Below are 22,962 nucleotides of genomic sequence, written 5' to 3' on the forward strand. Positions count from 1 at the left end.
AGGAGAGACCTGTGAGGGTTGAGGAGCTCTGTACCCATGAAGGAGAGACCTGTGAGGGGGCTGCACAGATGGAGGAGACAGAGTGTTGGGGGGCTGTACAGATGAAGGGGAGACGTGAGAGTGTGAAGAGTAATTTGAGGTGTAAGAGATGCAGATAATGGAGGAGCAGTTGAGGACAGAGGGAAGTTCTGGGAAGTGAATAAAACAAAGGTATATGATAAGTAAATGACACAAAGTCAGGGATAAGTGTAGGACACGGGATACAAACAATGTAATAAAACTGCTGTAACTTATTGCTCTCAATACAAAGTAGCAGAAATGTAACAGACACTAAGGGGCGCAAAGCACAGGAGAAATAGAGTCGAAAGCTGCAGACCTCCATCGCGGGCCCTTCGTACCAGTGAATCTTCTCTATGGTAAATTTCCAGGGCGCTCTAGCTGGCTGTAGTTTTTATGGTTCTAACGCTGTCTCTGGGGCCGCCGCGTCTCTATGGTGTCCAGTCCGCCCAACGCTGCGCGGCTCTATGGTCCCGGTGAGAGGAGCGAGGGATGGGGCTGGGACTCGCCTCTGTGAGCGCTGATCCCTGAAACGGAATGGAGGTACCGAGCTGTGTCTTCTGTGTGTCTGTGTAACGTTGTGTATAGTGAGGACAGTGAGTATCCTATGAGTTTAGTACTGGGGGGGTATAGTGAGGGCAGTGAGTATCCTATGAGTTTAGTACTGGGGGGGTGTAGTGAGGGCAGTGAGTATCCTATGAGTTTAGTACTGGGGGGGGGTGTAGTGAGGGCAGTGAGTATCCTATGAGTTTAGTACTGGGGGGGTATAGTGAGGACAGTGAGTATCCTATGAGTTTAGTACTGGGGGGGTATAGTGAGGGCAGTGAGTATCCTATGAGTTTAGTACTGGGGGGGTATAGTGAGGGCAGTGAGTATCCTATGAGTTTAGTACTGGGGGGGGTATAGTGAGGGCAGTGAGTATCCTATGAGTTTAGTACTGGGGGGGTATAGTGAGGGCAGTGAGTATCCTATGAGTTTAGTACTGGGGGGTATAGTGAGGGCAGTGAGTATCCTATGAGTTTAGTACTGGCGGGGTATAGTGAGGACAGTGAGTATCCTATGAGTTTAGGACTGGGGGGTGGGGGTATAGTGAGGACATTGAGTATCCTATGAGTTTAGTACTGTGGGGGTATAGTGAGTATCCTATGAGTTTTAGTACTGGGGGGTATAGTGAGGACAGTGAGTATCCTATGAGTTTAGTACTGGGGGAATAGTGAGGACAGTGAGTATCCTATGAGTTTAGTACTGGGGGGGTGTAGTGAGGGCAGTGAGTATCCTATGAGTTTAGTACTGGGGGGGGGGTATAGTGAGGGCAGTGAGTATCCTATGAGTTTAGTACTGGGGGGGGTGTAGTGAGGGCAGTGAGTATCCTATGAGTTTAGTACTGGGGGGTATAGTGAGGACAGTGAGTATCCTATGAGTTTAGGACTGGGGGGGTGGGGGTATAGTGAGGACATTGAGTATCCTATGAGTTTAGTACTGGGGGGGTATAGTGAGGACAGTGAGTATCCTATGAGTTTAGTACTGGGGGGTGTAGTGAGGGCAGTGAGTATCCTATGAGTTTAGTACTGGGGGGGGTATAGTGAGGACAGTGAGTATCCTATGAGTTTAGTACTGGGGGGTATAGTGAGGACAGTGAGTATCCTATGAGTTTAGTACTGGGGGGGTGTAGTGAGGGCAGTGAGTATCCTATGAGTTTAGTACTGGGGGGGGGTGTAGTGAGGGCAGTGAGTGTCCTATGAGTTTAGTACTGGGGGGGGTGTAGTGAGGGCAGTGAGTATCCTATGAGTTTAGTACTGGGGGGGGGGTGTAGTGAGGGCAGTGAGTATCCTATGAGTTTAGTACTGGGGGGGGTGTAGTGAGGGCAGTGAGTATCCTATGAGTTTAGTACTGGGGGGGTATAGTGAGGACAGTGAGTATCCTATGAGTTTAGTACTGGGGGGTGTGTAGTGAGGGCAGTGAGTATCCTATGAGTTTAGTACTGGGGGGGGGTGTAGTGAGGGCAGTGAGTATCCTATGAGTTTAGTACTGGGGGGGGTGTAGTGAGGACAGTGAGTATCCTATGAGTTTAGTACTTGGGGGGGGGTATAGTGAGGGCAGTGAGTATCCTATGAGTTTAGTACTGGGGGGTATAGTGAGGGCAGTGAGTATCCTATGAGTTTAGTACTGGGGGGGGGGTGTAGTGAGGGCAGTGAGTATCCTATGAGTTTAGTACTGGGGGGGTATAGTGAGGACAGTGAGTATCCTATGAGTTTAGTACTGGGGGTGTGTAGTGAGGGCAGTGAGTATCCTATGAGTTTAGTACTGGGGGGGGGTGTAGTGAGGGCAGTGAGTATCCTAATGAGTTTAGTACTGGGGGGTGTAGTGAGGACAGTGAGTATCCTATGAGTTTAGTACTGGGGGGTATAGTGAGGGCAGTGAGTATCCTATGAGTTTAGTACTGGGGGTATAGTGAGGGCAGTGAGTATCCTATGAGTTTAGTACTGGGGGGGTATAGTGAGGACAGTGAGTATCCTATGAGTTTAGGACTGGGGGGGTGGGGGTATAGTGAGGACATTGAGTATCCTATGAGTTTAGTACTGTGGGGGTATAGTGAGTATCCTATGAGTTTAGTACTGGGGGGTATAGTGAGGACAGTGAGTATCCTATGAGTTTAGTACTGGGGGAATAGTGAGGACAGTGAGTATCCTATGAGTTTAGTACTGGGGGGGTGTAGTGAGGGCAGTGAGTATCCTATGAGTTTAGTACTGGGGGGGAGTATAGTGAGGACAGTGAGTATCCTATGAGTTTAGTACTGGGGGAATAGTGAGGACAGTGAGTATCCTATGAGTTTAGTACTGGGGGGGTGTAGTGAGGGCAGTGAGTATCCTATGAGTTTAGTACTGGGGGGGAGTATAGTGAGGGCAGTGAGTATCCTATGAGTTTAGTACTGGGGGGGAGTATAGTGAGGGCAGTGAGTATCCTATGAGTTTAGTACTGGGGGAGACAGCAGACCGTTGGTACATTACCTGTAGTAAGAGCTGTGCATGTTGGGAGTTGTTGCCTTTGGCCCTTGCTCCCAGGCCAGTGGTTAGTTGGGTGACCAGGAGGTTGGACTGACTGCAGTGGGACATGAGAATAAGTGTATCCCCCCATTATAAGGTGTTGCACAAAAGTCCTGTATCAGTCCATGTGGGAGTTACAGTTCCAGCCAGTGACACCAACGGTTTGCTCAATGACAACGTCACATTGGCCAAACCCTGATTCCCCACCCCCTGCCTCTCTCCTTCTTTACAGAACAATTGTTACTGAATGGGAGAGGAGTGGCCCTCCAAGTGCTCCACACGTACTTCCTGCTCTGCTTTACACTCTGCATTCAATATGACTCTTAGCTCTGCAGCCTGCGCTTCCCTAGTGCTGAACTGTATCCTGCAGCCTGCGCTTCCCTAGTGCTGAACTGTGTCCTGCAGCCTGCGCTTCCCTAGTGCTGAACTGTATCCTGCAGCCTGCGCTTCCCTAGTGCTGAACTGTGTCCTGCAGCCTGCGCTTCCCTAGTGCTGAACTGTGTCCTGTAGCCTGTGCTTCCCTAGTGCTGAACTGTGTCCTGCAGCCTGCGCTTCCCTAGTGCTGAACTGTGTCCTGCAGCCTGCGCTTCCCTAGTGCTGAACTGTGTCCTGCAGCCTGCGCTTCCCTAGTGCTGAACTGTGTCCTGCAGCCTGCGCTTCCCTAGTGCTGAACTGTGTCCTGCAACCTGCGCTTCCCTAGTGCTGAACTGTGTCCTGTAGCCATGCGCTTCCCTAGTGCTGAACTGTGTCCTGCAGCCTGCGCTTCCCTAGTGCTGAACTGTGTCCTGCAGCCTGCGCTTCCCTAGTGCTGAACTGTGTCCTGCAGCCTGCGCTTCCCTAGTGCTGAACTGTGTCCTGCAGCCTGCGCTTCCCTAGTGCTGAACTGTGTCCTGCAGCCTGCGCTTCCCTAGTGCTGAACTGTGTCCTGCAGCCTGCGCTTCCCTAGTGCTGAACTGTGTCCTGCAGCCTGCGCTTCCCTAGTGCTGAACTGTGTCCTGCAGCCTGCGCTTCCCTAGTGCTGAACTGTCCTGCAGCCTGCGCTTCCCTAGTGCTGAACTGTGTCCTGCAGCCTGCGCTTCCCTAGTGCTGAACTGTGTCCTGCAGCCTGCGCTTTCCTAGTGCTGAACTGTGTCCTGCAGCCTGGGCTTCCCTAGTGCTGAACTGTGTCCTGCAGCCTGCGCTTCCCTAGTGCTGAACTGTGTCCTGCAGCCTGCGCTTCCCTAGTGCTGAACTGTGTCCTGCAGCCTGCGCTTCCCTAGTGCTGAACTGTGTCCTGCAGCCTGCGCTTCCCTAGTGCTGAACTGTGTCCTGCAGCCTGCGCTTCCCTAGTGCTGAACTGTCCTGCAGCCTGCGCTTCCCTAGTGCTGAACTGTGTCCTGCAGCCTGCGCTTCCCTAGTGCTGAACTGTGTCCTGCAGCCTGCGCTTTCCTAGTGCTGAACTGTGTCCTGCAGCCTGGGCTTCCCTAGTGCTGAACTGTGTCCTGCAGCCTGCGCTTCCCTAGTGCTGAACTGTGTCCTGCAGCCTGCGCTTCCCTAGTGCTGAACTGTGTCCTGCAACCTGCGCTTCCCTAGTGCTGAACTGTGTCCTGGAGCCTGCGCTTCCCTAGTGCTGAACTGTGTCCTGCAGCCTGCGCTTCCCTAGTGCTGAACTGTGTCCTGCAGCCTGCGCTTCCCTAGTGCTGAACTGTGTCCTGCAGCCTGGGCTTCCCTAGTGCTGAACTGTGTCCTGCAGCCTGCGCTTCCCTAGTGCTGAACTGTGTCCTGCAGCCTGCGCTTCCCTAGTGCTGAACTGTGTCCTGCAACCTGCGCTTCCCTAGTGCTGAACTGTGTCCTGGAGCCTGCGCTTCCTAGTGCTGAACTGTGTCCTGCAGCCTGCGCTTCCCTAGTGCTGAACTGTGTCCTGCAGCCTGCGCTTCCCTAGTGCTGAACTGTGTCCTGGAGCCTGCGCTTCCCTAGTGCTGAACTGTGTCCTGCAGCCTGCGCTTCCCTAGTGCTGAACTGTGTCCTGCAGCCTGCGCTTCCCTAGTGCTGAACTGTGTCCTGCAGCCTGCGCTTCCCTAGTGCTGAACTGTGTCCTGCAGCCTGCGCTTCCCTAGTGCTGAACTGTGTCCTGCAGCCTGCGCTTCCCTAGTGCTGAACTGTGTCCTGCAGCCTGCGCTTCCCTAGTGCTGAACTGTGTCCTGCAGCCTGCGCTTTCCTAGTGCTGAACTGTGTGCTGCAGCCTGCGCTTCCCTAGTGCTGAACTGTGTCCTGCAACCTGCGCTTCCCTAGTGCTGAGCTGTGTCCTGCAGCCTGCGCTTCCCTAGTGCTGAACTGTGTCCTGCAGCCTGCGCTTCCCTAGTGCTGAACTGTGTCCTGCAGCCTGCGCTTCCCTAGTGCTGAACTGTGTCCTGCAGCCTGCGCTTCCTAGTGCTGAACTGTGTCCTGCAGCCTGCGCTTCCCTAGTGCTGAACTGTGTCCTGCAGCCTGCGCTTCCCTAGTGCTGAACTGTGTCCTGCAGCCTGCGCTTCCCTAGTGCTGAACTGTGTCCTGCAGCCTGCGCTTTCCTAGTGCTGAACTGTGTCCTGCAGCCTGCGCTTCTATGCGAACTGTGTCAGCCTGCGCTTCCCTAGTGCTGAACTTGTTCCCTGCAGCCTGCGCTTCCCTAGTGCTGAACTGTGTCCTGAGCCTGCGCTTCCCTAGTGCTGAACTGTGTCCTGCAGCCTGCGCTTCCCTAGTGCTGAACTGTGTCCTGCAGCCTGCGCTTCCCTAGTGCTGAACACAAATGAAGGGAAGTGAAGTACAAGGCATCTTGTTGGCAGGAATTCTATGTGTCACTGATGTTTTCTTTGAGGTCCCCTAACTACAAGCCATTATACCAGGGAAGGGCTAGTGGTACCGGTACTATTACTGATTCTTATGAACCCACTCAGCGCCCACTGCATTCTAAGCTTTTAATATTGACTCATGCCTCCTTATGCTGAGTAATAGCCATGGTATAATGGGAAATCCCGCAGCCAAGGAGCTTACACTCTAGTGGTTTAATGAGGGATGCTGACACAGGGAGCTGGTTTAGGAAACATATATATATATATATATACATATATATACAGTGCTTGGTGTCTCACGGGTGGGAAGGGGGAAGGAAAGAGGCTGATGTTTGGTGTGGGGGGGGGACCCTGCTGGCAGTTTTGTTTCTATGCTCCATTGGCAGCAGCTGATGTCTTTGTCCTGGAAACTTATATCCTGATCCGGAGTCAGGCTGCACTGGTAACCAGAGCCTGGGCTTTCCATGTAACCCTACTCCTGCCCCAAGGCCTTGTTCCCAGACTCAATTTCACTCCTGACAGCCGCCCCCTCACTGTCAGTTCAGCCAATAAACAGGCGTGTGGAATCCAGGTCATGGCTGCACCCAGCGAGCAAACACGGAGCACCCTCTTGTCTCCTTGGGAACAGCCTGCTCTGAGGCACTGACACAAATCTGAGTTCCCCCATGCATCCCCCCATGCACCTCCACATGCATCCCCCCCATGCACCTCCACATGCACCTCTCCATGCCAGCACACCATTGTATTGTGCCAGTCTGTCAGTGCCACTGTATGCCACTTTATATAATGAAGTGCCCTCTGACTGGAATGTGGATTAGACCCTGTTGCACCAGTCTGTTCCTTATTGCTAATGTTTCCTGGCAGTGTTAGTGCTGCATCTGTCTCTGTGAGACCTTACCAGGGATCTATAAAGTGGTATCACTGTCTCTCTCTGTCCCCTGGGGATCGGGTCTGTAGAACTGAACCCAGAGCTCTAGGTGAGACTTTACTAGGGATCTAAAAAGTGGTATCACTGTCTCTATCCCCTGGGGATCGGGTCTGTAGAACTGAACCCAGAGCTCTAGGTGAGACCTTACCAGGGATCTATAAAGTGGTATCACTGTCTCTCTCTGTCCCCTGGGGATCGGGTCTGTAGAACAGAACCCAGAGCTCTAGGTGAGACCTTACCAGGGATCTATAAAGTGGTATCACTGTCTCTGTCCCCTGGGGATCGGGTCTGTAGAACAGAACCCAGAGCTCTAGGTGAGACCTTACCAGGGATCTATAAAGTGGTATCACTGTCTCTCTCTGTCCCCTGGGGAATCGGGTCTGTAGAACTGAACCCAGAGCTCTAGGTGAGACCTTACCAGGGATCTATAAAGTGGTATCACTGTCTCTCTCTGTCCCCTGGGGATCGGTCTGTAGAACTGAACCCAGAGCTCTAGGTGCGACCTTACCAGGGATCTATAAAGTGGTATCACTGTCTCTCTCTGTCCCCTGGGGATCGGGTCTGTAGAACTGAACCCAGAACTCTAGGTGAGACCTTACCAGGGATCTATAAAGTGGTATCACTGTCTCTCTCTGTCCCCTGGGGATCGGGTCTGTAGAACTGAACACAGAGCTCTAGGTGAGACCTTACCAGGGATCTATAAAGTGGTATCACTGTCTCTCTCTGTCCCCTGGGGATCGGGTCTGTAGAACTGAACACAGAGCTCTAGGTGAGACCTTACCAGGGATCTATAAAGTGGTATCACTGTCTCTCTCTGTCCCCTGGGGATCGGGTCTGTAGAACTGAACCCAGAGCTCTAGTTGAGACCTTACCAGGGATCTATAAAGTGGTATCACTGTCTCTCTCTGTCCCCTGGGGATCGGGTCTCTAGAACTGAACCCAGAGCTCTAGGTGAGACCTTACCAGGGATCTATAAAGTGGTATCACTGTCTCTCTCTGTCCCCTGGGGATCGGGTCTGTAGAACTGAACCCAGAGCTCTAGGTGAGACCTTACCAGGGATCTATAAAGTGGTATCACTGTCTCTGTCCCCTGGGGATCGGGTCTGTAGAACTGAACCCAGAGCTCTAGGTGAGACCTTACCAGGGATCTATAAAGTGTATTTGCACAATTGGTCCCTGTGTTGCACATTTCTGATTTATTTCTCTGTCTTATGCAGCTCTGACTTGAGGCCTGAGCCGTGAGATGGGAGACACCATGGTGGAACCAGTACCTGTGAAGCTCTCGGATCAGTCGCTGGTGTTACGGGGCAATGGAGGGAGTGCCCTGTGTGTCATTACGGAGGGCGTGGGGGAGGCGTCGTTGGTTATAGACCCAGATGTGGCGCAGAAAGCCTGCCAGGAGGTGCTTGAGAAAGTCAAGATGATTCACGGCTCCTCTGTCGAGAGCTTGGACAAAGTAGATGGTGGAGATGCTGGAGATGGAGGTTCTCTGGCCAATGGGGACACAGAGCCGAAACTTACCAATACCGGACATACTTCCACCAGCTCCAGAATTAACGAGGAGGAGTCTCCATTGGACATAAACAGTGTAAAGAATGCCCGCCGGAGACAGAAGAACAACTCGGCCAAACAGTCGTGGCTCCTGCGGCTCTTTGAGTGCAAGTTATTCGATGTTTCCATGGCGATTTCGTACCTGTACAACTCCAAGGAGCCGGGGGTCCAGGCCTACATCGGCAACCGGCTCTTCTGTTTCCGCTATGAAGACGTGGACTTTTACCTGCCGCAGCTGCTCAATATGTACATTCACATGGACGAGGACGTGGGCGACGCCATCAAACCCTACGTGGTCCATCGGTGCCGCCAGAGCATCAACTTCTCCCTGCAGTGCGCGTGGCTCCTGGGCGCTTACTCCTCCGACATGCACATCTCCACCCAGCGGCACTCCCGCGGCACCAAGCTCCGCAAGCTCATCCTCTCCGACGAGCTCAAGCCCGCCCACAAGAAGAGAGAGATCCCGCCCCTTAGCCTGGCCCCGGATACGGGCCTCTCACCTTCCAAGAGGACTCACCAAAGGTCCAAATCTGATGCCACGGTCAGCATCAGCCTCAGCAGCAACCTGAAGCGGACATCGAGCAACCCCAAAGTGGAGAACGACGACGAGGTGAGATGGGGGAACAAGTGGGAGCTACTGGGTTTTGTATAATCCTCAGCAGAATGGGGGGCCTCCGTTTACAAACGGTGCTAACAATACCAGGCAAGAAAAGAGAGGTGCTCACCAAGATGATCATGTGGTCCAGATGCAGCAGACCCCCAGCTTCAGGGAGCGGCAAACCAAAACAGACTGGGCTATGAATAGGTCTTTATTAATCATAGTTAAAAGTATAAACGCATCTCCATAGGCCCTACGCGTTTCCTACCTGAAAGGCACTTAATCATGGGCTATGGTCCCATCCATATACAGAAAACAGCCAATCAGAAACAATTTAGAAGAAAAGAAAAAAGAAAAAACAATTCTTAAAGAGACAGGGCATGAATTCAGAATATGATATTTCATGTTACTATTGAGGTTAGAGATGCACCGAATCCGGGATTTGGTTCGGGATTCGGCCTTCTTCAGCAGGATTCAGCCGAATCCTTCTGCCCAGCCGAACCAAACCCAAATCCTAATTTGCATATGCAAATTAGGGGCGGGGAGGGACATCGCATTACTTTTTGACACAAAACAAGGAAGTAAAAAATGTTTTCCCCTTCCCATCCCTAATTTGCATATGCAAATTAAGGCAGGTGTAGATTTGCATATGCAAATTATGACTTAGATTTGCTTTGGTATACGGCCGAATCTTTCCTGAAGGATTCGGGGGTTCGGCCGAATCCAAAATAGTGTATTCAGTGCATCCCTAATTGAGGTATGAAAAAATGTGCCCGAAACTCCCTATACGAAGTGCAATTTCTCACTGTAATCATGCATTAAGTGCCTTGCAGGTAGGAAACGCGTAGGGCCTATGGAGAAGCGTTTATACTTTTAACTATGATCAGTAGAGACTTATTCTAATAACTTGTACTTTTGGCCCTGGGAATTCCTGTGAGTGCCCAGTGGCCCTGTCTATTTGCTGTGTAACTATACGAGGGCCACATTCGGTGCCACACAATACCCATCACTAATGAAAAACTAATGCAGCGGAGCCAAGCAGAGTATTTGTCCCATCAGACCACATTGATAGAGAACCTAAGCCTGTGATTGGCTGAGTGTGTAAGAACTTGCCTTCTGATTGGCCGAGAGACGGCAAATTCAGTCTCCTTTGTACTGGGGCGGTGGGATTCCAGTGAATGTGTCGGCAGGCATAGGGCCAACTCGCTGGGTTCCCTCATTAGGAGCTGCCAGTCTGATGACTGCAGATGTGTGGGCACTGCCCAACTCACAGACTAAGCACTTTCCTCTCGGCTCTCCATTGTCTGGGCTCTGGACAAAGTGCCATTCAGGAGGATTCTGTGGGTCGCTTCCTGGGAGACTCGGAATGTCTGAGAGGTTCATTATTCCCATGTCACTGAGTCGTTCCTTTCCGTGCCACCCACCCACGGGGTTAACTGTAGATGCCCGGCCAGCGCCAATCCATCCTCCTGTTCATTGTGTTCTGTATATTACAGTACTTTAGTCTCACTCCTCCTCCCAGTGCAATGCAGAATGTCATTCCCTTCTGTGCCCTCTGTCCTGCCAGGTGTGCCCGTTATACAGGTGTACCCATTATACAGGTGTGCCCATTATACAGGTGTGCCCGTTATACAGGTGTACCCATTATACAGGTGTACCCATTATACAGGTGTACCCGTTATACAGGTGTACCCGTTATACAGGTGTACCCGTTATACAGGTGTACCCGTTATACAGGTGTACCCGTTATACAGGTGTACCCGTTATACAGGTGTACCCATTATACAGGTGTGTTGTCAGGTGTACCCATTATACAGGCATGTTGTGTCAGGTGTGCCCATTATACAGGTAGATATCCTGCCGGGCACTACCCAGTCTGTAGTAATTTGGGGGAGCACCGGGGGGCTGCAAAAGAAATGGCCAGAGGAGCAGTTGTTGGGCCCCAAGTATCCAGAAGTGGGGCCCCTGTACATGACTAGGAGAGTGCACCAGTGAGACATAGAGATTGTATAGAAACCCTGCCCCCGTCACCTTTATACACAGAGCCACTGCCACATGCTCCAGGCCCAGCTGACAGTCGGCTGAGTCACAGGCCTTGCACGTGGGCGTAACTCCTCCCACTTGTGTGTGTCACACGCTACTGTACTCTGCACTTCACCCCGTAATAAGTCTATACTAACAGGCACCCCTAGCTCAGCACAGGGAATTGTGTGTGCGCATTGCAGCCATGTAGAACTGCACCTCCCAACTGTTGCTGGAGTATCAGTTGCTGCTGGGAGTTGTAGTACAGCAACAGCTAGTGAAATCCATTCCAGGGTGGGCACCCATGTGTATGTGCTGCCTGTACAAAGAATACAGCAGTCGCTGGGCTCGGGGAGGGATGGGAGTGACACCCAATAGGAGACGAGCATCAGATCAGCACATGATTGACGGCTCAGAGCTGATTAAGTCACATGATGTGTGGCACACAGGGGCCCATTCTGGGCAAGTCAAAGGCTTAATTGTTCCTGAGACACAAGGAGATTCCCGTTATCCCTGACACACTGATGACTAATTCCCCTGTCAGCCTTTTTACTGACTCACTGTCTATTGGGCACGGACCCCTCGTGGTGCCTTATAACGTCTCACTAATACCCCCCTCTGTGTGTCTGGGGCAGAACAGATCCACTCTTAAAGGGACAGTGTGCCCTGTTCATACACCCCATTTCTGGACACACAATAAGCTATACCCTCATACCGTACTGTCTAAGGGAATCAATATGGCACCTCCTCCTCCCATATGTATAAATACAAATATACAGAGAAGGAATGTTCTGGGCACACAATAAGCTATACCCTCATACTGTACTGTCTTAAGGGAATCAATATGGCACCTCCTCCTCCCATATGTATAAATACAAATATACAGAGAAGGAATGTTCTGGGCACACTGACTAAGCTATACCCTCATACTGTACTGTCTAAGGGAATCAATATGGCACCTCCTCCTCCCATATGTATAAATACAAATATACAGAGAAGGAATGTTCTGGGCACACAATAAGCTATACCCTCATACTGTACTGTCTTAAGGGAATCAATATGGCACCTCCTCCTCCCATATGTATAAATACAAATATACAGAGAAGGAATGTTCTGGGCACACACTAAGCTATACCCTCATACTGTACTGTCTAAGGGAATCAATATGGCACCTCCTCCTCCCATATGTATAAATACAAATATACAGAGAAGGAATGTTCTGGGCACACAATAAGCTATACCCTCATACTGTACTGTCTAAGGGAATCGATATGGCACCTCCTCCTCCCATATGTATAAATACAAATATACAGAGAAGGAATGTTCTGGGCACACAATAAGCTATACCCTCATACTGTACTGTCTAAGGGAATCAATATGGCACCTCCTCCTCCCATATGTATAAATACAAATATACAGAGAAGGAATGTTCTGGGCACACAATAAGCTATACCCTCATACTGTACTGTCTAAGGGAATCAATATGGCACCTCCTCCTCCCATATGTATAAATACAAATATACAGAGAAGGAATGTTCTGGGCACACAGTAAGCTATACCCTCATACTGTACTGTCTAAGGGAATCAATATGGCACCTCCTCCTCCCATATGTATAAATACAAATATACAGAGAAGGAATGTTCTGGGCACACAATAAGCTATACCCTCATACTGTACTGTCTAAGGCAGGGATCCCCAACCTTTAGAACCCATGAGCAACATTCAGAAGTCAAAGGAGTTGGGGAGCAACACTAGCATGAAAAATGTTCCTGGGGTGCCAAATAAGGGCTGTGATTGGCCATATAGTAGCCCCTATGTGGATTGTCAACCTACATTAAGGCTCTGTTTGGCTGTACACATGGTTTTTATACAACCAAAACTTGCCTCCAAGCCATGAATTCAAAATTAAGCACCTGCTTTGAGACCACTGGGAGCAACAACCAATGGTTTGGAGAGCAACATGTTGCTCACGAGCTACTGGTTGGGGATCACTGGTCTAAGGGAATCAATATGGCACCTCCTCCTCCCATATGTATAAATACAAATATACAGAGAAGGAATGTTCTGGGCACACACTAAGCTATACCCTCATACTGTACTGTCTAAGGGAATCAATATGGCACCTCCTCCTCCCATATGTATAAATACAAATATACAGAGAAGGAATGTTCTGGGCACACAATAAGCTATACCCTCATACTGTACTGTCTAAGGGAATCAATATGGCACCTCCTCCTCCCATATGTATAAATACAAATATACAGAGAAGGAATGTTCTGGGCACACAATAAGCTATACCCTCATACTGTACTGTCTAAGGGAATCAATATGGCACCTCCTCCCATATGTATAAATACTAATATACAGAGAAGGAATGTTCTGGGCACACAATAAGCTATACCCTTATACTGTACTGTCTAAGGGAATCAATATGGCACCTCCTCCTCCCATATGTATAAATACAAATATACAGAGAAGGAATGTTCTGGGCACACAATAAGCTATACCCTCATACTGTACTGTCTAAGGGAATCAATATGGCACCTCCTCCTCCCATATGTATAAATACAAATATACAGAGAAGGAATGTTCTGGGCACACAATAAGCTATACCTCATACTGTGTGTTTAAGAGTAAACAGAAGAGAAGCCATATCAGTAGTGAGTACCTATTCTGTAAGTGTTGCAGGCTCCTCTTATTGGATCATTTCCAGAGCTGCAGTGATTGGCTTCCTTGGAATATAGGAAGAGTTGCAGCAAGGGAATAAGCTGCTCTGATTGGCTCTTGAAGAGCATAGGGAAGAGTTGTGCTGATTGGTTGATAGAGGTTAACAGGTTGGACCTGTTCTGAATGTCTCCAGTTGAGGGTGACCTCTCCTGATTGGCTCTGGGAAGGCTTATGAAAGAGCTGATTGGCTGTGGTAGAATCTCCCTACTTGCTGCTTGCTCCACCTGAGCAGTCACAATGGTGGGTAGAATGGGACATTGTGACATTTGGTGGCTAAACCTGTGCCTTTCTCTCCCCTTTATCCCCCTGTCCTTTCCCCTCCGCCCCTCTTTCCCAGGAGCTCTCGTCCAGTTCGGAAAGTCTCGATAGGTCGTTCTGCTCCGTAAGTGGCCACCGGATTTCATGTAGTTGGCTGGGGACTGGCTTCTCTTTCCTTCCGGCAGCATTTCCTCTGCTCCATCTACCTAACCCCGCCCCCATGCCTAGGAGCTCCTCCTCCTTACTCCCCAGCTCCTCCTCTGCACGCCCATCTCACCTGCCATTGGTCAGCTTGATCAACATGGCTGCCCCGTGCTCCACGTGCATGTCTCTGAGACCTATTCACTGCCTCCTTTACTGGGGGCCCCAGCTTGCTGCACCCCACATGCACCCTGTCACTGCTGATTCCCGCACGTGGGGGCAGGGCATGGTTTTGGGGAGCTGTTTTATTGGCCAGTTACAAACAGGAAACTCCAGTACAGACAAGGGACCTGGCAGTTGCATACCAGGCAGGGTCACTTCCAGTCGGGTTGCTCATGCTGCTGCCACTTCCTGTTTGTGAACTACAACTCCCAGCATCCCTTCAGAACCTGCCAGGTTCTCTGTTCCCTTATTTCCTTTTAATTGTTGGCCCTCATGCACAGACAGAAGGGCCCCATTCTCCCTGGTTTCCAGTCCTAATTCCACACTTTAGACGTCTCTGTCTCTGGTCCACAGGCCGTGGCATCAAGTGTTGGAGCTCGGTGCCAGTGTTCAGCCTTCCCAGCACTAACCAATGGGTGCCCTAAGTAGGGGGGGCGTGGCAGAGGAAATGCTGTTCATTCGTGCAAATTTTGATCATAAATGTCCTGGGAAATGGGATAAAATGTCTGTGTTTTATGTTGGAAATCCATAAATTTTCTGTAACTTTTTATCAATCTTTTCATTATTATTATTATTATATACTCCTCCTTGTCTCTCGTGGTTTTGCTTGCCCTTGATACCCTGCTAAAAGCAGCCTTGCTCAGATCTAATGGAAGTTATTTCCCTGCTGGACTGCACCTCACGTTCCCGGGAGCCAGAACCTAAAAGAGTTGGGAATTGGCATTTAACTTCCCCTTTAATCCCTGGAAAGTAGTGGACAAAGTAGTTGTTGGATTTGGTTGGCTGGATTCCCAGGGGTGGGTCTAGTCCAAATCTTCTGATGGAGCGACCCCCCCCCCAAACCCTGAATGTTCTGCCCCCCAGGTACCAGATCTACTCCTCATATAATGTATATATTAACCCTGTGAGTGCTGGGGGGTGTCCCAGTGACAGGTGAGTATTTAAGGGACGTGTTGGTCGTACAGATCCCCAGCCAGCGCCTTGTCTATCCATGTGCACCCAGGAAGCTGCGCTGCTCCAGGAAGTGGGGCGGGGGATGTCATTGTAGGTGGGGGAGACTGTTCTGCTCTGACTCTCTGGCTCTATCTCTGAACTGACAGCCGGTGCGCCTCGCTCCCGAGAGGGAATTCATCAAGTCTCTCATGGGCATCGGAAAGCGATTGGCCACCCTCCCCACCAAGGAACAGAAGACCCAAAGGCTCATCTCTGAGTTGTCCTTACTCAACCACAAGCTGCCCGCCCGGGTCTGGCTGCCCACCGCCGGCTTTGACCACCACGTGGTGAGGGTGCCACACACACAGGCTGTTGTACTGAACTCCAAGGATAAGGTAAGTCTCCCTTCTGTGAGTGTATATACCACCCGTGTGTGTGTGAGGGCGAGTGTATATACCACATTTGTATTATTGTGAGTGTATATACCACCCTTGTGTGTGTGTGTGAGTGTATATACCACCCTTGTATGATTGTGAGTGTATATACCACCTGTGTGAGTGCGAGTGTATATACCACCCTTGTATTATTGTGAATGTATATACCACCCCTGTGTTAATGTGAGTGTATATACCACCCGTGTGTGAGTGCGAGTGTATATACCACCCTTGTATTATTGTGAGTGTATATACCACCTGTGTGAGTGCGAGTGTATATACCACCCTTGTATTATTGTGAATGTATATACCACCCCTGTGTTAATGTGAGTGTATATACCACCCGTGTGTGAGTGCGAGTGTATATACCACATTTGTATTATTGTGAGTGTATATACCACCCTTGTGTGAGTGTGTGTGTATATACCACCCCTGTGTTAATGTGTGAGTGTATATACCACCCGTGTGTGTGTGTGAGTGTATATACCACCCTTGTATTATTGTGAATGTATATACCACCCTTGTATTATTGTGAGTGTATATACCACCCGTGTGTGTGTATTTACCTCTGCCAGGCCCCTGTGAGGGCCACAGAGATCCCTTATGCCCTGTTATAAAACAAAATGTCCCATTACCCCTCCCCCCAGGCCCCCTATCTGATCTACGTGGAGGTTCTTGAATGTGAAAACTTTGAGACATCGCTGGTCCCGGTCCGAATCCCGGAGAATCGAATCCGCAGCACCCGCTCCGTAGAGAACCTGCCTGAGTGCGGCATCACCCACGAGCAGCGAGCCAGCAGCTTCACCACCGTCCCCAATTATGATAACGATGATGAGGCCTGGTCTGTGGATGATATTGGGGAGCTGCAGGTGGAGGTGAGTGGGAAAGGGGTACTGGGCTAAATCTCACACTCAGCCCTTTTATCTGAAACCATGGGAAAGAGAACAGCCCAGGAGCAGGAAGTACAGAGAATCAGAGCTTTGTACCTGGGTAAGTACTGGGGGAGATTGGATTCACTTACCCAGGGGGAGGTTCCTGTCTGACCATGGGAAAGAGAACAGCCCAGGAGCAGGAAGTACAGAGAATCAGAGCTCTGTACCTGGGTAAGTACTGGGGGAGATTGGATTCACTTACCCAGGGGGAGGTTCCTGTCTGACCATGGGAAAGAGAACAGCCCAGGAGCAGGAAGTACAGAGAATCAGAGCTCTGTACCTGGGTAAGTACTGGGGAGATTGGATTCACTTACCCAGGGGGAGGTTCCTGTCTGACCATGGGAAAGAGAACAGCCCAGGAGCAGGAAGTACAGAGAATCAGAGCTCTGTACCTGGGTAAGTACTGAGGGAGATTGGATTCACTTACCCAGGGGGAGGTTCCTGTCTTGCCATGGGGAAGAGAACAGCCCAGGAGCAGGAAGTACAGAGAATCAGAGCTCTGTACCTGGGTAAGTACTGGGGGAGATTGGATTCACTTACCCAGGGGGAGGTTCCTGTCTGACCGTGGGAAAGAGAACAGCCCAGGAGCAGGAAGTACAGAGAATCAGAGCTCTGTACCTGGGTAAGTACTGGGGGAGATTGGATTCACTTACCCAGGGGGAGGTTCCTGTCTGACCATGGGAAAGAGAACAGCCCAGGAGCAGGAAGTACAGAGAATCAGAGCTCTGTACCTGGGTAAGTACTGGGGGAGATTGGATTCACTTACCCAGGGGGAGGTTCCTGTCTTGCCATGGGGAAGAGAACAGCCCAGGAGCAGGAAGTACAGAGAATCAGAGCTCTGTACCTGGGTAAGTACTGGGGGAGATTGGATTCACTTACCCAGGGGGAGGTTCCTGTCTGACCGTGGGAAAGAGAACAGCCCAGGAGCAGGAAGTACAGAGAATCAGAGCTCTGTACCTGGGTAAGTACTGGGGGAGATTGGATTCACTTACCCAGGGGGAGGTTCCTGTCTGACCATGGGAAAGAGAACAGCCCAGGAGCAGGAAGTACAGAGAATCAGAGCTCTGTACCTGGGTAAGTACTGGGGGAGATTGGATTCACTTACCCAGGGGGAGGTTCCTGTCTTGCCATGGGGAAGAGAACAGCCCAGGAGCAGGAAGTACAGAGAATCAGCGCTCTGTACCTGGGTAAGTACTGGGGGAGATTGGATTCACTTACCCAGGGGGAGGTTCCTGTCTGACCATGGGAAAGAGAACAGCCCAGGAGCAGGAAGTACAGAGAATCAGAGCTCTGTACCTGGGTAAGTACTGGGGGAGATTGGATTCACTTACCCAGGGGGAGGTTCCTGTCTGACCATGGGAAAGAGAACAGCCCAGGAGCAGGAAGTACAGAGAATCAGAGCTCTGTACCTGGGTAAGTACTGGGGGAGATTCACTTACCCAGGGGGAGGTTCCTGTCTGACCGTGGGAAAGAGAACAGCCCAGGAGCAGGAAGTACAGAGAATCAGAGCTCTGTACCTGGGTAAGTACTGGGGGAGATTCACTTACCCAGGGGGAGGTTCCTGTCTGACCATGGGAAAGAGAACAGCCCAGGAGCAGGAAGTACAGAGAAGTCCATGCCAGGTTATACCCTGTATGTTGCAGCAGAACTAAAGTGGGCAGTGTCCATGTTCTTACCCTTCCCCCCCGTTTGTTTTTACCCCCAGTTGCCTGAACTTCATACCAACAGCTGTGACAACATCTCTCAGTTTTCGGTGGACAGTATCACCAGTCAGGAGAGCAAGGACCCCGTGTTTATAGCGGCCGGCGACATCCGGTGAGATCTCCTTCCTGCGGGATGCAGAGTAATGGGGGGCACAGGGGTTATTGGGGGGGTTAATGTGCACTCACTGATTCTCTGTCTCTACAGGAGGCGTCTGTCAGAGCAATTGGCTCACACCCCAACTACGTTCCGCAGGGACCCCGAAGACCCCTCAGCTGTGGCCCTTAAAGAACCTTGGGAGGAGAAAGTCAGGTGAGAGGGTGACATGTGGGGGGCATATGTGGGTATAGAGGGTGGGGATGGTCTCTCATGCCTTTACCCCACCCCCGCAGGAGGATCAGGGAGGGCACCCCCTATGGGCACTTCCCAAACTGGAGGCTCCTGTCAGTCATAGTGAAGTGTGGGGACGACCTGCGCCAGGAGCTCTTGGCCTCTCAGGTGCTGAAACAGCTGCAGGTGAGTCCCGGGGGTTAGTGGGAGGAGAGGACCCTCCGCTGGGCACACAATGGGGTAACCGGGTGTCTCACCCCTCAGTCCATCTGGGAGAGCGAGCGGGTGCCTCTGTGGATCCGGCCGTACAAGATCCTGGTGATTTCGGGAGACAGCGGAATGATTGAGCCGGTGGTGAATGCGGTGTCGATACATCAGGTGAAGAAGCAGTCGCAGCTCTCGTTGTTGCATTATTTCCTGCAGGAACACGGCAGCTGCACCACCGAAGCTTTCCTCACCGCTCAGCGCAACTTTGTGCAGAGCTGCGCCGCCTACTGCCTGGTGTGTTACCTGCTGCAGGTCAAGGACAGGTGAGTGCGGCTACATACGGTCACACACTCACAATGGATCTTTTACTATCTTATAAGCAACTTTTCAATTGGTCTTCATTGTTTATTTTTTACAGTATTTTTATTTAATTGCCTTCTTCTTTTGACTCTTTCAAATAGGGGTCACTGACCCCATATAAAAAACAAATGCTCTGTAAGGCTACAAATGTATGGTTATTGCTCATATTCCATTCTCTTATTCAAATCAGTGCATGGTTGCTAGGGGAATTAGGACCCTAGCAACCACATTACTGAAATGACAAACTGGAGAGCTGCTGAATAAAAAGCTAAATACATCAAAAACCACAAATAATAAAAAATGAAAACCAATTGCAAATTGTCAAATTAAATATCCCTCTCTACATCCTACTGACAGTTAACTTAAAGGTGAACAACTCATTTAATACTGACACCCCCCTGTCACTCAGGCACAATGGTAACATCCTCCTGGACGCCGAGGGCCACATTATCCACATCGACTTTGGCTTCATTCTCTCCAGCTCTCCCCGGAACCTCGGCTTTGAGACCTCGGCCTTCAAGCTCACTGCTGAGTTTGTGGATGTAAGTACAGCAATCACTATGTACAGCAATCAGTATGTACAGCAATCAGTATGTACAGCAATCACTATGTACAGCAATCACTATGTACAGCAATCAGTATGTACAGCAATCAGTATGTACAGCAATCAGTATGTACAGCAATCAGTAGGTACAGCAATCAGTAGGTACAGAAATCACTGTACAGAAATCACTATGTACAGAAATCACTATCTACAGAAATCAGTATGTATGGCAATCAGTATGTGCAGAAATCAGTATGTACAGCAATCAGTAGGTACAGAAATCACTGTACAGAAATCACTATGTACAGAAATCACTATCTACAGAAATCAGTATGTATGGCAATCAGTATGTGCAGAAATCACTGTACAGAAATCACTATGTACAGAAATCACTACAGAAATCACTATCTACAGCAATCAGTATGTACAGCAATCAGTATGTACAGCAATCAGTATGTACAGCAATCACTATGTACAGAAATCACTATGTACAGAAATCACTATGTACAGAAATCACTATGTACAGCAATCAGTATGTACAGCAATCAGTATGTACAGCTCACTGCTGAGTTTGTGGATGTAAGTACAGCAATCAGTAGGTACAGCAATCAGTAGGTACAGAAATCACTGTACAGAAATCACTATCTACAGAAATCAGTATGTATGGCAATCAGTATGTACAGAAATCACTACAGAAATCACTGTACAGAAATCAGTATGTACAGAAATAACTACAGAAATCACTATGTACAGCAATCAGTAGGTACAGAAATAACTGTACAGAAATCACTATGTACAGAAATCAGTAGGTACAGAAATAACTGTACAGAAATCACTATCTACAGAAATCAGAATGTACAGAAATCAGTATGTACAGCAATCACTATGGCAGCTCCCACCAGCAGACACCCAGAGAAACTTTCCATAGTATTTATGCTACTGCAGAGACATCATGTGATCACTTTCTCTTCCCGCAGGTGATGGGGGGGCTGAATGGGGACATGTTCAACTACTACAAGATGCTGATGCTGCAGGGACTGATCGCTGCCCGGAAACACATGGACAAAGTGGTGCAGGTTGTAGAAATCATGCAGCAAGGTATGTGGCCCCCATGGTCTGGCCCCTGAGCTGTGTGTGCTCATGTCTTTCATATAACTTGTGCACCAGCTCCCCACCCTGTGTGCCCTTCTTGTGCCCTGACTCCTGCCCCCTCTCTTCCTTTCTTGTGGCCTGACTCCTGCCCTCCACACACAGGTTCCCAGCTGCCCTGCTTCCATGGCTCCAGCACTATCCGTAACCTGAAGGAGCGTTTCCACATGAACATGACGGAGGAGCAGCTACAGATCCTGGTGGAGCAGATGGTGGACGGCAGCATGAGATCCATAACCACCAAACTGTACGATGGATTCCAATATCTGACCAATGGCATCATGTGACCCGCCCCCCAGGAGCCACCGGCCGGCTGGATCAGCTACGGTTTCCCATTCACCAAAATCTTTATTTTGTTACTGTTGGGCGGGGACAGAATGAAACCCCCGCAGCACATTGTACAGGATTATGACTTAGAATGAGGTTATTCCTTTGGGGCTGGAGGGCTCCCTTGCACCTCCCTGGCTACAGCACTAGGCCACGGTGACCACTATGCAGGCAACTGCCCCACGCCCCCACTCATTCATTCAGTATTTCCACTCAGTGTTTGGCTCCTCCCCCAAGATTCTCTCTACTATATCCCTACCCCCCCATTTCTCATTCCACTTGCTCCTACTCCCCCATGTGATCAAGCTCCTCCCACTTGCTCTTTGCTACAAGCTCCTCCCACCAGGTTCCTGCTATAATGCTCCTCCCAGCAGGTCCTCTCTGTTCTATCACCCCCATAATGTGATTAAATCCATTTCTGCCCCCGCCCAGGATCATGCTTCAGCCCCAGGTCTAATGTCCCATAATGCCCCTCTGTGATCATTCTTCTTCCTCCCATCCCCCTTACTGTTATTAATGCTCACTGTGTAATTGATCCCGCCCACGAGGTCCCATCTTTGCCATAAAACTTCCCCGTGTGACCAGGCTCCTCCCACCATAGTTTGGGGGTTCAGACCTCTTGACTTTTTTAAAAAATCTGTGGAAGGGTTAATGCTGAACTGGAGGAAAGGGAGAAGCAGATTAACCCATTGGGACCCCCCGGGCTATGCGGGTGTTTATGTAGTAATGTGACGGCTGCTTGCCCCCTGTATGTAAATACCTGCATCTGACAGCCCCGGGACTCTGAATTCCTCTGCACCCCAAAGTTTTTTTTATAGTCTCTCCTGCACCCCTCTAAGCTCTCTGCTTCAATACTGACTGATGGGCACAGCTCTATGGCAACTCCTGCCTGTTATTAGGAGGGGCAACTTCTTCCTCCCATTATTCTTTTATTTATATGATTTTATTAGGAAATCTATCTCTCTCTGTGTAACTCCCTGATACCCTCTGCCGTGGGCCCCAAGAGCACAACAGCCTTTGTAGGGCCCCTCTCCCTGTGGCTCCAACACTGACTCTGCAGCTTCACGGGACAGAAATGGGTGTGGGCTCAGGGGGTATTTGGAACGGCCTTGGGGCAGAAAGATTTGCTGCTCGGAGAGGAAATGGCCCCCTATTTATTTAGGGGTGGGACAACCTGGGACTCCAGTTTATTAATGGGGGGGGGGGCTTTTTAAGAAATGATTACGTCTGAGCGCTTTCATGTTTATTTCTATTAAAAGTGATAATTCCCAGAGTCTCTTGTTGTAATTGTTGTCAACTCCTTGGGGGCGGGGCCTGATAGAGCTCTGATGTCATTCCCTGCGTCCTGCCCCTGCAGAGCTCATTCTCTTTCTTTTTTCTTTGTGTCACAGAGAGTACGACATCCAGTAAGGACTTGTTCCCCTTTAAATCAACTAAGTACAATTCACTTTGTATTGACCGGTTGAAATGCCAGCAGCTTTCTGGTTGCTAGGGTCCAATTTACCCTAGCAACTTGGCAGTGGTGTGAATGAGAGAGGGATGAACAGAAGAAGGAATAAGTGACAATACAATTGTAGCCTCACAGAGCAATAGTTTTTTGCTGCTGGGGTCAGTGACCCCCTTTGAAGGCTGTAGAGAAGCACAATGATTCAATAACTATATAAAACAAAGACCAATTGAAATGTTGCT

The 22,962-nt window shown here is 49.9% G+C and overlaps 1 protein-coding gene across 4 annotated transcripts; it reads left to right on the forward strand.

Annotated features, from left to right (window-relative positions):
• The first annotated feature begins 321 nt into the window (after positions 1-321).
• Positions 322-22,546, forward strand: pi4kb.L (phosphatidylinositol 4-kinase, catalytic, beta L homeolog). 4 transcript variants are annotated; one of them, XM_018228921.2, is made up of 12 exons: positions 322-416; positions 8,054-8,997; positions 14,073-14,117; positions 15,457-15,684; positions 16,371-16,598; positions 18,361-18,470; positions 18,564-18,668; positions 18,749-18,872; positions 18,951-19,216; positions 19,663-19,795; positions 20,775-20,895; positions 21,052-22,546. In XM_018228921.2, exons 2-12 carry the CDS (start codon positions 8,080-8,082, stop codon positions 21,231-21,233), a joined length of 2,460 nt encoding a protein of 819 aa, XP_018084410.1. In that variant the 5' UTR covers positions 322-416; positions 8,054-8,079; the 3' UTR covers positions 21,234-22,546.
• The last annotated feature ends 416 nt before the right edge of the window (positions 22,547-22,962 follow it).

Source organism: Xenopus laevis, chromosome 8L (genome assembly GCF_017654675.1).
Source record: "Xenopus laevis strain J_2021 chromosome 8L, Xenopus_laevis_v10.1, whole genome shotgun sequence".
Classification (NCBI taxonomy): domain Eukaryota; kingdom Metazoa; phylum Chordata; class Amphibia; order Anura; family Pipidae; genus Xenopus; species Xenopus laevis.

Coding starts and splice junctions, on each gene's coding strand:
- pi4kb.L (XM_018228921.2), top strand. CDS start 8,080: ATGGGAGACACCATGGTGGAACCAGTACCTGTGAAGCTCTCGGATCAG. Junction 14,118..15,456: donor TCGATAGGTCGTTCTGCTCC/GTAAGTGGCCAC, acceptor CTGAACTGACAG/CCGGTGCGCCTCGCTCCCGA. Junction 19,217..19,662: donor CTGCTGCAGGTCAAGGACAG/GTGAGTGCGGCT, acceptor CCTGTCACTCAG/GCACAATGGTAACATCCTCC.